This window comes from Rhinopithecus roxellana, chromosome 16 (assembly GCF_007565055.1).
Source record: "Rhinopithecus roxellana isolate Shanxi Qingling chromosome 16, ASM756505v1, whole genome shotgun sequence".
NCBI classification, from domain to species: Eukaryota; Metazoa; Chordata; class Mammalia; order Primates; family Cercopithecidae; genus Rhinopithecus; species Rhinopithecus roxellana.
This window is the reverse complement of record NC_044564.1, coordinates 31,979,963-31,995,668: the sequence shown is the minus strand read 5'-3', so window position 1 is coordinate 31,995,668 and position 15,706 is coordinate 31,979,963. Positions and strand designations below refer to the sequence as shown.

General features: G+C 37.4%; 1 protein-coding gene across 3 annotated transcripts in view; it reads left to right on the top strand.

Annotated features, from left to right (window-relative positions):
• Window positions 1–7,245, top strand: part of FRMD3 (FERM domain containing 3) — a 305,527-nt gene extending 298,282 nt beyond the window's left edge. For 2 of the 3 annotated variants that reach the window (XM_010384032.2, XM_030920311.1), the window contains one exon: window positions 1,708–5,596. In XM_010384032.2, coding sequence (XP_010382334.1) covers window positions 1,708–2,306 — 599 coding nt within the window. In that variant the 3' untranslated portion in view covers window positions 2,307–5,596. Of the gene's footprint in view, window positions 1–1,707; window positions 5,597–7,020 lie in introns of those variants that run through there. The other variant, XM_010384033.2, reaches the window with a different exon arrangement.
• Window positions 7,246–15,706: the final 8,461 nt, after the last annotated feature.

The window sequence follows — 15,706 nt, the reverse complement described above, 5'->3', positions numbered from 1 at the left end:
CACCACTTCCCTTGGCTGGGGGTGTGGGTATCTTTGCTTCTGTGCCTCTTCCAGGTGGGCCGTCCCCCACTCTTCTGCTTTTCTTTATTCTCTGTGGGTTGAGCTGTTTGCCCAGTCAGTCCCAAAGCAAGAAACTGGGTATCTCAGTTGAAGGTGCTGCATTTACTAGCCCCTATTTATTCATCTCCATGAGTGCCACGGACTACAGCTGCCTCTAATTGGCCATCCTGGGTCCCAGCATTCTGAGTACCTGTTTTCAGTTCTTTGGAGTATGTACCTGGGAGTGGTATTGCTGGGTCGTCTGGTAACTCTATGTTTGATTTTTCTGGGGAACTATCCATTTTTTTCCCACAATGGCCAGAACCATTTATAGTTTTTCTGGCAATATGCAGAGTACTAATGTCTTCACATCCTCACCAACACTTGTTATTTTCAGTTTTAAAAAAAATTGTTGCCATTTGAGTAGGCATAAAGTGGCATCTTATTGTAGTTTTGACTTGCATTTCCCTAATGATTAATGATGTTAAGCATACTGTCATGTGCTTGTTGACCTTTAGTATATCTCTTGTATTTTTGTGGTATTTTTTATTTGGACTTCTCAGTGCTATCAGACTAGAGCTATCATGAAATTTCTGTTGATTTTTGTATGACAAAACTAGTAAGTCATGCCTGTACACCTTGAAGAGAGAAAAATCACGTAACAGATTCATTGAAAGCTGGTTTATGATTCCCTAAATGCACCTGGCTGCCATTTTGGTTGTATGGTAGATCCATCCTGGAGGACACTTCTTTGATGCTAACTTTATTTCCCACTATGAATCCAAGACTCAAAATTGGCAGAGTTAACCCTAGGTCTGACCTTAGGTAACTTGATTTCCCATCAGTAAAATGAGGCATTGATAAATACCTCTCTCTCAATAAACATAAAAAAAGTTCTCACCCTTTGATTAAGCAGTTTCCCTTCTAGCATCTATCTATAGCAAATGAACCAAAACAAGAAGAGAAAAAAAGCTTTGTATATAAAGATGTCTCTTGTCGCATTTTCTCTTTACAACTGCAAAGCAATCTAAATGTTTGACAATAGGCAACTAATTTATTGCATAACTAAATAAAAAATGTGTCATCTTTTATAAATAATACCAATGGGAATTTGTTTAAACATAGAAAATGTTTATGTTAAAATTTTAAATGCAAGAAGCATGATTTAAGCTTGGGTATAAAATATGATTGCAAATATATAGAACACAAAATCGTGTCTAGAATGAAGACTAGAAAACAACACATCAGAAAAATAAAGAGATTGTCATTGAATGACAGATTCTGTGGTTTTACTATGATATTATATTGGGTGATAGTGTTGATTTCTAAAAAAATCACTGCTCATAATTATAATTGTGATTTATTGTCATTTTATTCAAGCAAACATGACCAAGGTTGGAGGTTTGCAGATCAAAATTGCACACCTAAATGTTGCAAATATTGCTAACCCTTTGAGAAGTATTAGTTAGTTTCAGTTTAGCATGTTGACCTTTGAATTTATGGTAGAGGGTCTTTTACTATAATAGGACTTTGTTAAAAGTTGGGATACCACGGAAGAATTTCATAGATTGCTTGAATCCCATTAGTTTTTTTTTCTGTTTCTTCCTGCAGATTTTTGTGGGAAACTCTGAAATTTTAAATTCAGAAAAAAAAAATCTCTCTTTACAGGTGTTCCATTGCCTAAAGAGGACAACATTTCTGCTCCCTTGATCTCCAGTTCCCCAGTGAAGGCAGCCCGAGAGTATGAAGATCCCCCTAGTGAAGAGGAAGATAAAATAAAAGAAGAACCTTTAACCATCTCTGAACTAGTGTACAACCCAAGTGCCAGCCTGCTCCCCACTCCTGTGGACGACGATGAGATTGACATGCTCTTTGACTGTCCTTCCAGGCTTGAGTTGGAAAGAGAAGACACAGATTCATTTGAGGATCTGGAAGCAGATGAAAACGCCTTTTTGATTGCTGAAGAAGAGGAGCTGAAGGAGGCTCGCCGTGCTTTGTCGTGGAGCTATGACATTCTGACTGGCCATATTCGGGTGAACCCACTGGTCAAGAGTTTTTCCAGGCTCCTTGTGGTGGGCCTGGGACTGCTGCTCTTTGTATTTCCCCTGCTCCTCCTCCTTTTGGAGTCAGGTATTGATCTCTCCTTCTTATGTGAAATCCGCCAGACACCAGAGTTTGAGCAGTTTCACTATGAATACTACTGTCCCCTCAAGGAGTGGGTGGCTGGGAAAGTCCACCTCATCCTCTACATGCTGGGTTGCTCATGAAGCTAATCTCTCACATGACTAAGGGCTATATTCAATGCTAGTGATTTTTTTTTTCAGCAAATGCCTGGTTCTGAAGGGTCACGGGGCTGTCAACAGGTGTTCCTTACTCATAATTGATTATTCAAACCTTTAAGTTAGCTTTCCATAATTCACTGCACTTAAATACATTTAAATCAAACACAGTTATTTTAGTTACAGGTTAGGAAGATGGTCTTTAAATAACCAAAACTATGTTTATTTTTTATTATATTGTAGACATACCCTTTATCTATTATATCATAATACATGATACATTGGACTGAATTAGATTTTCCAGTTTCTAATAGTTGGCACCGTTATAAGCTATAAGGTTCAGAATCAGAATTTTAGTGAAAACCCAAGAGAAAGTTGTTGAATATAATCCTTAGTGAAAACAGTGTCCTCTAACCAATGCCTATACAACTAAATTTATGCTGGGTTTTTGGTTTTGTTTTTTTAAAAATATTTTTATGTGTTCAAACTATTTTGGTAAATTTTTAGCAAAAAAAAAAAAAAAAAAAGAAGCCTCCTGGAGTTATTTACATGTACAGATTGTAAGACTAATGCACAAATGGTATATCAGAAATTTTTTAATGTTTTGGCGCTACTTTGTTTTTAAAAATATTTTTGGCTGAACAATACCATAATTTGTTATGATCTGCATATGAGATAGAAAATGGGTAGAAAGACACTATAGTAAGTGAGCTGCTAAAACAGAGGATGGAACTGGAGGATGTAGAAACTGAGAGCATCAAGTGGACACAGGGTGGTCCATTTTTCAAAGTATTTGGACAAGAGGACTTGTTATTTTCATTTGTATTCTGTCTGTACATTTTGGCCGAAGAAGCAGATGTTTTAAAAAGAAAGTGAGAGTTTAAAGGAGAGAAGGTAAAAGATGTGCTAGTCAGTTGCATGTCAGTGTACATTAACCCAAGAGTGAAGGCAATTAGTAACTGGAGAAAAGGAAAGTGGCAAAAATGAGTTCTGGTGAGGCTGGCAGGCAAATGGTGGCAGGCGAGTGGTCTATTTTATGAAAGTGATGGTGATGCCAGCGTTCGATGATGTGAAGAGCAGTTCACTCGCTGTCCGAGTTAACATGAACATGTTTAAGTGGATCTAAATAAAAGTGGAGAAACTTTAAGGTAAATATTTTGATCCCTCATGCCATTTGTTGTGATTCTGTAGAAGAAACTTCAAAAGTGTGTTTGTATGTGAGTGTGCGTGTGTGTGTGTGTGCGTGTGTGTGTTTGTGAGAGATTGAATTTTTGTGTGAGAATGAATGGCTTTTTGATACATGTCCTTGATCATCCTTTGTGGTGGTCATTATACTCCTTTCCTTTCCCACTTGTTTTAAAATCTGACTTCCACAGAGAAACTGGAGAGGCCTCATGAGATGACATACCAATTCAGCCTGGGTAAAGTAGTGACATGACCCTAACCAGACTGTAGAGGGGACCAATGCTCTAGTACCTTCCTTGATACCATTAAATCTATGATGGAAAGGATTTAATCCAACGATTTAATGGTATCAAGGAAGGTACTAGAGCATTGTACCATCAGCAAGGCACTGATGCCTTCCCATGCAGACTACCTACTGATACTGTGTTATGTTGGAGAAAGGTAAGAGTCTAGAGCTTATGCCATGGAGTATAGAGCTTCTCTGTGGATTGAAAACATTCCACTGCCTTAATGTACAAAGATACAGGGCCCACTTGTAATCACTCTCTCTAACTAATGACACTCCAACCCTATCATTAGCATGATTTCTAAATTGGGCATTCCATTTCTACTCCCTCAGTGGAGCTCTGAGGGCTTCACTGGACATTTAATTTTGGAAATAAGTTTTGGAACTGAGTTCGTGAAGCCTGCAGTTGAGCAAATGACAATATATATTTTCCGTTAAGTTTGAAGGGTTTCCTTTCCTATATGCGTTCAGTGATTTATTTTGCTTTTTAATAAAGATTGTTTAGTACCTGAAATTTGATACTGATTTAGAAATATATTTTCTGTGATTGGAATCCTCAACAGTTTATTTTGGAAGCTTGCAGATGGCTAGCTTTGAAATTGAAATTTGTGTTTTTCTCCTTCTTTTCTCATACGATTTCTAAGTCATCCTTTCTGACATCAGGCAACTTCAGTGTAGTCTGCACAAAACAAGTCCCCTTCTGATCATGCGTCATATAATTTTCTCTAAAGTTCTGACTATGACAAATCATCTGGCCCTCACTCTTTCAAAATAATGTTATATAATATTTTTTAAATTATGGAAATAATATATTTTCCATTGTAAAATACTTGAAAAATATGATAGGATAAATATCACATGTAATCCAACCATGCAGATTTATACTAAGGAGTAATAAATATATTATTTTAACATCTCTTTTCTCTTAGGTGGAAACTTCATTGTTGAATAGAAATGTTTTTAAGTGAAGAAGTTGACAGGATAGGGTCTGCTGAATTTAAACAGCCATCAAAAGTTAAACCGGAATCTTGAAAAGCCATTTGCTCAGCATAGAATCAGAGCCTTTTAGAAACATCCATTTAAGTTTTGTTAGAATATAGTCACCAGTTGCCTGAATCGAATGAGGAAAAGACTGCTTCCAGAGAGGGACAGTATATTATAGAGTGAGATACAGAGTTTAAAGCAAGTGTGTGAGTATATGTATATTCCATATTATCGGTATAGGTGTGTTTGTATGTCAATCTGTGTATATGTGTGTCTTTGAATGGACACACCATATATGCCTTTCTTGCATAATTGTGCTTATTTTGCCCTAATTGAGGAATTTGTAACATATTGGTTCTTTTCCCTGTCAGATACTATGGTGGGTAAAACCCACAGCCTGAAAGGGTTAAATTTTCCACAAACGCCACTGTGTGTACATTTGTGGATATAAATAAATATATATAATACACACACACTTATATGGCAAATACATATACACACACAATCTTGCCTTTAGTGCTAATGCAAGTTGGATCATGAAAACAATGTAGGTAAAGTGTGTATTTGTCTGTGCTTGAAAAATATTGTAAAATGTTATGTATTTGGAATATATTTTGTGGTTTGTCTAATATTTATAAACACAACTCGGGGTGAATTCACAATGAGTTTATTTCATTGAAATACTAGAGATATGGGGGCCATGTTACTGTGACTGGAGCCTTACCTTTGTATGGTGAAATTTGCATTTCTATGTCAACATCCAGATTGTTTTATATGTTAATATGGTGGCAGGAATCCCTAATAAAAATACTCTGGGGTAAAATTTTTTGCAATCATTCAGTTTTATTTAAAGTAAAATTGTATAGTCAGGTTGTTGGAAACTATAAAAGGATTCCCTCTAGGACCATGAAATGAGGTCAACATATAATGGTGATAGTATTAAAAAAAAAAAAAATCCCAGGTAGTGGATTAGATTAACCCTTTGCAGAAGTCATCCAGGCCCAAAGCAGGAATACTAGCACTGAAAATGTGCTCAAACATAAAAGAAACCTTGATCTAATTAATGATATTAAGTTAACCAGAGAAATAGAAAAGCACAGAAAAAATAAAAGAGGGGTATTCTGACTGACAGATAGGAGCTTGGATTTCAGAGTGCTAGAAAATCATATGTTATCACCACTGGCCAGAAAAGGGTGCCTTCCTGTGCCAGAGAGAGCTGCATGAGACTCAACTCTGTTATTTCACTTGCCATTAAACTTCTCTATCTGTTCATGTACTCTGGAAGAATCTCATGATTCCACTTCTTTTTATTTTTTATTTTTATGTTTTGAGATGGAGTTTTGCTCTTGTTGCCCAGGCTGGAGTGCAATGGCGCGACCCCAGCTCACTGCAACCTCCTCCTCCTGAGTTCAAGCGATTCTCCTGCCTCAGCTTCCCAAGTAGCTGGAATTACAGGCATGCACCGCCACATCCCGTCAATTTTTTTGTATTTTCAGTAGAGGTGGGGTTCCTCCATGTTGGTCAGGCTGGTCATGATTCCACTTCTATCCTCCCCTCTGCCCAGCGTAGCCTTGACAGGTCTTCTGCTTAGGTTTGGCGCAAAGCTAACAACTCCATACCTGACAGTTAAACGAAAAGGTGTTACTTGGAATGAAACAAAAGGGGTGGGGGAGTTCTCTTAATTGTTGGAATACAATAGAAGTCAAGCAGAATTGGCCCTTAGCTGTGGTGGCCTCATGCCTTATCCAGCAGTCCTTAGAAGTACAGGCTCTAGATGACAGGCAAGAAAAGGAATTCAGTGATTAGCATTCAGATATGAGGTAGCTTATGGACCTATAGTTCTGACTCCAGCATCTCAAGCCAGTGCCTTTGTTTGGGTTAGCGTCTGTTGACCCAAAAGGCTCACACAACATGGTGCTTGGCCACTTACTCATTGAGCAGTTCATTGAACTCCTGACCCAATGTCACTGCCTGGAGGAAACTCTTGCTTTATTCCTACATTTTCTCTTTAGCCAACTAGAGGAAGACTCTCCTACCAACATTCCCACCCTGGAGAAAAAGTACTGGGGGGAGGCTTCCACCCCTGGGGTGACTTCTGGGATGGTTGTGGTTGATGGGGCTTGAGTCCCTCTGGGCCATTCTCTACAGGGTGGAGACAATGTGCTGAAGGTCTCTGCTTACTTGTCCTCCTGCTTCTTTTCTCTCTCCCTCTCTCCTTTTCTCTTGGACCTGCATTTGGGCCTCCAGTCTCCATGCAGTAAACAGACCCAGCAGAAACTGCCCGTGGTGAGCTCAGCCAAGACTCGGCTCTCCATGTTCCAGCATCCGTCTGTGACTGGGTGGGTAAGTTCGGTGGGCCCCACCCAGTGGGCTCAGCAGCCATCACTTCAGAGAAGAAGAAAGGAACCTCGCTTAGGCCTCAGATCCCAGCTGTGCTCTCCAATCCATTAATAAAGCTGCTTTAACCCTCTCCTGGCCATTGTATCTATTATCTACTGGGAACTGGAGTGGTGGCAGGGATGGCAGTGAATATTTTGGATCTCTGCAACCTCCAATGTTAGAAGCAAGGAGACCGTGGAGAAGGATGCTCCTGGCTGAACCTCAGGCATCAGGGGATGGTCTGCCACTGACATCAGCCCTGACAGTTCTTGCCAATGGGTGAGAGAGCTTATCAGTTATTATTAGTAAAGAACAGAAGGTTGGTTGGAATCACACATCCCTATTCTTTACCTTTAGCTGATACTTATTCCAAATATCTCTCTGGAAAGGGAACGGAGGCCATTTTCATTGTTATAAAGGAAAACTCTTATAAAGGACAAATGTATGCTTGCTTTGGGTACCAAGTACTGAAACATGGCTTGCAAATTCTAGCAGCTTCTCCAGAAAACACCCATTGCCTGGTTCCTCTCACCCACAGACTTACGATTATGATCATTGTCTTTCCAAGGAGACCACCCTTCAAGGGTGAGAACACACAAACTAACATTAGTTTCTACTTCCCTTGGCAGCTACATTCTTCATAAGTTAGGAAGTTTGTGCTCTGATTTAAGCATCAGTCTCTTAGAATTTCCTTGGTGTGAATCAACTCCCTTCCTCTCCTCAATCAGCCTGAGTTTCCTGACACCCTGATTTTCTGGTTCTGCAAGGTTGTGAACCAGACCCTGAAGGGGGGCGGGGCACATAAAGGCACTGCTCCCAGCTCATAGGGTTACCATATAATTTATCATTCAAACCTGAACTCTTTTGGGAGTAAAAGGGGATGGTTTTAATGACAATGTCATAGCAACAGGTGTTAACTAGGACTGTTCCAGGCACTTGACCTGTAAGACTTTGCCTGATTAACTAGATGCCTTCTCTCAACAACTCCTCTAGTATGTTTCTCTATAGTGTTGACAAAATAAAATAGGGAAGAATTGTTGCTCTATAGTTGTTCTACTTCCCATCAAGAGTCAGATTAAAATTTACCAAAATTCATGACTTCGTGTTTTGATGTGAGATTATAAATTACAGAGAAGATTATTTTGTGTGAACCTTTTGGCATTAATGCTACATACACAATTTGGGTTTTGTTGTTGTTGTTGTTGTTTGTTTGTTTTTTGAGACAGAGTCTCACTCTGTTCTCCAGACTGGAGTGCATTGGTGTGATCTTGGCTAACTGCAACCTCTGCCTCCCAGGTTCAAGCGATTCTCATGCCTCAGCCTCCTCAGTAGCTAGGATTACAGGCACATGCCACCATGCCCAGCTAATTTTAGTATTTTTAGTAGACCAGGATTTCACCATGCTGGCCAGGCTGATCTCGAACTCCTGACCTCAAGTGAGCCACTCACTTTGGCCTCTCAAAGTGCTGGGATTATAGGCGTGAGCCACTGCACCCAGACTCAATTTGTTTACCATTAATAATACTTAATTTCTTGTTTAATGTGAGGTAGGAATACAGAATAATCTCAATGCTGTTTTTACATTCATACTGCTGAATTTAGCATTTATGATCTGCACATACAGAACACTAATGATCAGCTTAACTATGAGCAACTGACTTACACTAAATACACTGAAGACTTAGTTTCACAGAAAGTCAACTTGATCATTTATAATGAGAAGTGTCAGTCTTCTGGGCATTTGTTTAAAGCCAAATGTTCCATATACACTCTTCCCAGAATATAAACTGCAATGTGAAGCAAACACTATCAATGAGTACAAGGAATCACAGCTAAAAAGCTGCCTTTCAGAAAGTCTGCCCCAATGGGTCAGATGTTCCCACATCTCTGCCTGTCTCAAGAGGCCTGGAGAGACATTGTACACATTTTACTCCAAATCCCCCACTTCTGCAAATTTCTTATGGCAGAGGCTGGCAGCTGATCATCAAAATTATTTCCTCTTCTTCCTGCCATAAGATTAGACATTTCCAAGTTCTCCCCCACCCTATTTAGTTTGATATGGCTATATCCCTGAGTCTTGGCCAATAGAATTTGGTAAGTAATTATATTGCCTCCAAGCCTTTAGCTAGTTGTTAGCCTCCATCTGTCACTAAATGTCAACACTTGTAGTGACCTTTAAGATCCCAGTTGAGGATGTCAGAGCTGCCAGAAACTTAGAACCTTGAATGACTTTGTGGAGCAGAGCACTTCCTTATCTTAGTCCATTTTATGTTGCTATAACAGAGTACCTGAGAGTGGGTAATGTATGCAGAACAGAAATTTATTGGCTCATGGTTCTGGAGGCTGAACTCAGCAAAGTGAATCCAGAAACATGTGGGAAGGATTATATACCGTGATCAAGTGTGAAGTTCAATATTGAGGGGACACATCTGTTGAGGGCCTTCTTGCTGCATCACAGCATGGTTGAAGGCATCACACAGATGAGAGACAGAGAAGGGAACAGGGCCCAAATCATCCTTTTATCAGGAAACCACTCCTTTCATAACAACGTGAATATATTCCTGAGAACAGAGCCCTCAGGACCAAATCAGCTTTTAAAGGTCCCACCTCTCAATTTTGTTACATTGGGGATTAAGAAACTAGAAAAACAATGGGTAAAATCTATAAAACCAAAAGTTCGTTCTTTAAAATGAAAAAATGTCAATGAAATGAACAAGCCTTTAGCTAGATTAACCAAGGTAAAAAGAGTATTAAACTTACTAAAACCAGAAATGAAATAGAGGATGCCATTATAGACCTTCCAGAAATAAAAAGGAATATAAGGAAACACGATGAAAAGTTGTATATTAACAATTTATCTAACCTAGACAAAACAGAAAAACTTCTTGAGGGACACAAACTAAACTAACTTACAAAGAGATGGAAAGCTGCAATAGATCTAGAACAAGTAAAAGATTGAATTAGTAATAATAAAATTCTTTCTTCAGTGAAAAGTGCCGGTGATGATAGCTACACTGGTGAATTACACCAAACTTTTAAAAAACAAACAGCACTTTGCAAACTGTCAAAAACAGAAGGGAGGGGGCAATTCCCCGTGCTCTGAGGTCAGTATCACTCTGATGCCAAAACCTAAGATATTACAAGAAAACCTAAGTGCAGACTAATGTATCCTGTGACTATAGATGAAAAAAATCCCTAACAAAAAAATTATAATTGAACTGAATCCAGCAACATATGGGAAGGATTATATACCTTGATCAAGTGGGATTTATCCCAGGAATGCAAGGTTGTTTAACACATGAAAGTCAATGAGTGAAATATACCATGTTAGTAGAATAAAGGACAAAAGTTGCATGATCCTCTCAATAGATGTGGAGAATGCACTTGACAAAATCCAACACTTTCACAATTAAAAAAACAATAAACTATGAATGGAAAAAAAATCCTCAATCTAGTAAAGACTCTGAAAACTCCACAGTGATCATACTTGAATTCAACTGAGTGAGAGACCTAGCAAGATTTAGGGCAGGAGTGCCAGTTTATTTAAAAGCTTTACAGCAGGAATGACAGGAAGTAAAGTACACTTGGAAGACGGCCCAGCGGGGGACTTCCGAGATCAAGTGCACTGTTTGACCTTTTGACTTGGGGTTTTATATACTGGCGTGCTTCCGGGGTCTTGCATTACTTCTCCCCTGATTCTTCCCTTGGGCTGAGCTATCTGCATGCACAGTGTGGCTGCATGTGCAGTGTGTTTACTGAAATTGCACACATGTTCACTTGAGGCATTCCCTTACCAGTTTCTAGAGGAAGGTCATGTACCCGTTAAACTCCACCATTTTGTCTCTTATTGTGCATGATTGAGCCCTCTTGCCCAACTCCTGAGATCTTTTTAGGAAGCTGCTGATCGCCAGTTTCAGGTTTTTCTGTCTGTTGGGAAATTGTCTTTCCCTGGTGCTGGCTGTGACCGATTATTTTAGAAAGGCAGTAAGAACCGCCTGACCATCACCTGATGTTTGCCTGACATTCCTGATGTCACCTGCCCTGTTCGTGTCTGACTAGCTGCTGACTGTAACGAGACTTGTACATTGTGAACAACAAAACTTCACTGAAAAAAAAGAAGACCTAAACAAATGAAAAGACATCACATGTTCATGGATGGAAAACTTAATATTGTTAAGATAGCAATACTCCTGAAACTGATTTTCAGATTCAAGGCAATCCCTAGCAGATGTCAGCTTCTTGTTTTGTAGAAATTGACAAACTGGTCCTAAAATTTTATATGGTCCAGACTAACCAAAATAATCTTGAAAAAGAACAAAGTTGAAGGACTTGCACTTCCCAATTTCAGAACCTAATGCAAAGCTGCAGTAATCATGACAGTGTGGTACCAACATCAGGACAGACATAAACATCCATAAAATAAAACTGAGAGTCCACAAATAAAACTATGCATTTGCGAGCAATTGATAGTGAACAAGATGCCAAGACAATTCTAAGGGGAGAGAATAATCTTTTCAAAAACTGGTATCTACGAGCAAAATCATAAAGTTGGACAAATTTCTCACACTGTATACACAAATTAACAAAATAAATTATAGACCTTGTGTGTAATAAAATTTCAAAACTTTTAGAAGAAGCATAAGATTAGATCTTTATAACCTTTGATTAGAGAGGATAGTTTCTAAGGACAGCAAAAGCACTAGTGACAAAATAAAAAATAGGTAAATTGGATAGTAATAGATAAATTAAAAAACATTTGTGCTTTAAAAGACACCATCAAGAAAAGTGAAAAGACGAAAAACCAAAGGGATGAAAATATTTTTCAATCATATTTCTGATGAGGAATTTGTACCCATAATGTAAAAAGAATACTTAAATAAAAACCAATTTTTAAAGTAGGCAAAGTTATCAAATAGACATTTTGGTAAAGGAAATATACAAATGGATGGTAAGCACACGAAAAGATATCCAATATCATTAGTCATTAAAGAGATGCAAATCAGTGCCACAGTGAGATTCCACTTTACACCCACAAGAATGGCTATAATAAAAAGACAGGCCACAAAGTGTTGGTGAGGATGTGGAGAAATTGAAACCCTCATATATTCCTGGAAAAATATAAAATTGTGCAGCTACTTTGGAAAACTGTTTGGCAGTTCTTCAAAAAGTTAAGCATAAGGTTACCATACAAGCCAGCAATTCCACTCTTAGGTATGTACTCAAGAGAACAAAACATACATTTATACACAAAAATGGGTAATTTTCATAGCAGCACTTTTCATAATAGCACAAGAGAGGAAACAACCCATATGTCCATCAATTCATAAACTGGATAAACAAATGTGGTGTATCCACTCCACAAAAATGAATAAAGTATTGGTACATACTACACATGGATGAACTTTGAAAACATTATGCTAAGTAAAAGAAGCCAAAAGCAAAAGGCCATCTATTGCATGATTTGATTTACATAAAATGTCCAGAATACGCAAATCTCTACAGACAGAAAGTAGATTACTGATTTCCATGGGTAGGGAGAATGAAGAATGACTGCTAATAATTACAGAGTTTCTTTAATGGGTGATAAATTTTTTTTTAAAATTATGTAGTTGTGGATGGTCGCATGACTCTGTGAACAAACACCAATGAATTTTATGCATTATTTATGGTATGTTACTTATAGCTCAACAAAGCTGTTGGCAAAAATCATATTTGTTGTAGTTCACTATGTTATTTTTTGACATATTTTAAGAGGAGTACGAGTTGAGTAGCTTTATTATAACCAAGAGCCTTTCCATTTCTATTTGTCAGCAAGTTTTGTCAGTACTTCATTCTATCAAAATGAAAAATAGATAATGCTGAACCCAGTTTTGTTTTAGCAATAAGTAATATTTGTCCATAAAGAGTAAATAATTTGATTTAAACCATTGATATTTACTTCTAATAAATGTTTATCTTGTATGTTTAATAGTTACTTAAGCTATTATGAAGTAACTATTAATATTTTATTATGAACTATTAATATTTTAATAAAAACTATTAAAACAAAAATTTTAATTTTTTTGCACAAAATAATTGTGTGTATCATTATTAGTGCTTCTGTAAAAATGACAAAAGGCCAGAGTATAAAATTGCTGCCTAGGAGATACTGATATAAAGATAGAAGTAGCTGGCATATCTGGAACAGAAAGTCAGTGTAATATGATGGCTAAGAGCTCAGGGTCTTCAGCCAGATGGCCTCGGCTCTGGTCTCAGCTTTGCTGTTCTTCTTAGGTGTAACTTCAGGTAACTCATTTAATCTCTTGAATTCTTGACATCCTCATCTTTAAAATTATGCTTACAGTACTTACCTCAGAGCTGTTGTGGGATTTAAAAATAAGATAGAATTTGCAAATCCCTTAGCAGAGTCTTGGACATGTAGTAACCGCTTGAGAACTGCTAGGCGTTAAGAGCATAATCTGGCACCTGCAGGTCATTCTAGACTCATGGTAACCCTTTCACTCTTTGAGGGCATCCTGTTCTACTGAAGCAATAGCATCATGGTGACAATGCATAACGAAATTGGATTTGGAAGTTTCAAAAGATATAACAACAACGAGAATTTGCTTCTAAAAAAACCTATTTTTCTTCTACATTTATTTATAAACAAAACATCTTGTTGCCTATAACGTGGATATACATCCAAAATAGTAAGACATCAGAACATAGAATACATCGAAATTCCTTTCAGGAGGAAACTGTGTTTGTAAGAAAGAAATGTTTTTTACTAAATTGTTCGAAGTAGGGAGTATATTGCAAACGTATAGTCAAGCTGCAAATGCAAGGTCTCCTGATTTCTTTCTCTACGTGACTTTCTTTTTTCTGGTCCTCTGTCCTGTGCTATTTATCTTTTGATAAATGTTCTATGTGGAAATTGATTCTCAGAACCCTTGGCACAATAGCCTTGGCTACCCACATCCATTTCAAGAGCTTCTAACAGTTTGGGAACACTGGATCTTGCTTTGGGTGCAGTTGAGTCTTCAACCCCTGTGGTGAGACATATTTCTATGTAGATTAGAAAGAAACAATGATAGCACAGTGACTGCAAAGATGAAGAAACAGGATTTGAATTCCTTTAATTTCACCATTCAGTGTGACCCAATCACAATTTAAAAATTTTTTAATTTAAAATTTAAAATGTTTGCCAACTGTGAAGTGTAATATTTTTGTTTTATAAGTGCAAATTTTATTTCATACATGAAATATTTTCTGAATATGAATAACATTTTAAAATTGCAATATATTCTTTTTAATTGTTAATTATTTGTCTTCAAACAAAAGAACAAATAACAAAATTTCACATTAGTGATTGCCTAAATTAGGTCGGGCACAGTGGCTCATGCCTGTAATCCCAGTACTTTGGGAGGCCGAGGTGGGAGCACGGCTTGAGCTCAGGAGTTTGAGATCAGCCTGTGCATCATAGCAAGAGTCCATCTCATTTAAAAAATTTAAAAAGTGATTGCCTAAACTATACCTCTGCAGACATTTTAGTTTTATTAAAATCTAGTTATTGACTGTCACTTACGTAAATATTAATATATCAGACTGTAACCAAAGGATCAAAGTTCAGCTATTTCGGTAGATATAAAAATTAATTAAAAATGGTTGTGGCTGTTTCCTTTTTATTGTTTTAAAAACGTATATAATTATATATAATATAAGATCATACATATTTACTTTAAAAGAACATTTTCACTGCTTTGTTTTTCTGAGCATTATTTGTGTGTATATATATGTATGTATATAATCTATATTGTATATATATATAATCTATAATTATGTATGATATTGTGATTTACATATATTATAAAGACATAATTTTCATCATACTCATGGCCATTATTGAAAATAATTTTGTCGTTGGAGGTGTTAAAGAATGACTCCTCCGGGTGTCACATATATTAGCTACTCCACAGGACCCAGTCTTGATATCAGCATAGTTCCTGAGAAGGTTTGGAAGCTTGGAGTGGGGTCAAACAGTGACTCAGAGGCTGATGGAATTTGCATAAAGTCAGAGTGGGGAGTCAAGTTTGATTTTTAAATGCCTAGTTTGGGTGAGTGGGAAAAGATAAGGTCATTAGCCAGGCTCCATTCCAATACAGCTAGTCTTTTTTATTTATAATGTTTTAAAATTTTAATTAAAAAATATTGTTTTGGTGCAAAGATAATGAGTTAGACTTGGATCTAGTGAGCCTGAAGTACCTGTGGAATGTTTAGTTGGACGAGAAACTCAGGTGTGAAGTTAGGACTGGATTCTGGATTATATGCATTTGAATTACAGGTGCTACTAAAAAACCACTGGCTGGATAGCATCAGTTGCAGAGAAAATGTTTTAGGGCATAATTAAGAGAGATATTCAAGGATACCTTAAGGAAAAGAGATTTTAAAGGTGAGAGAGACGGTCCTTTGATCTTTTTCTGTTTCCTCTCTTTTTGCCACACTCTGCACAGACACAAAGCAACAGCTATTTTATCTTCAACATTGAGAATCAAGATGGAAATTAAGAAAATACAGA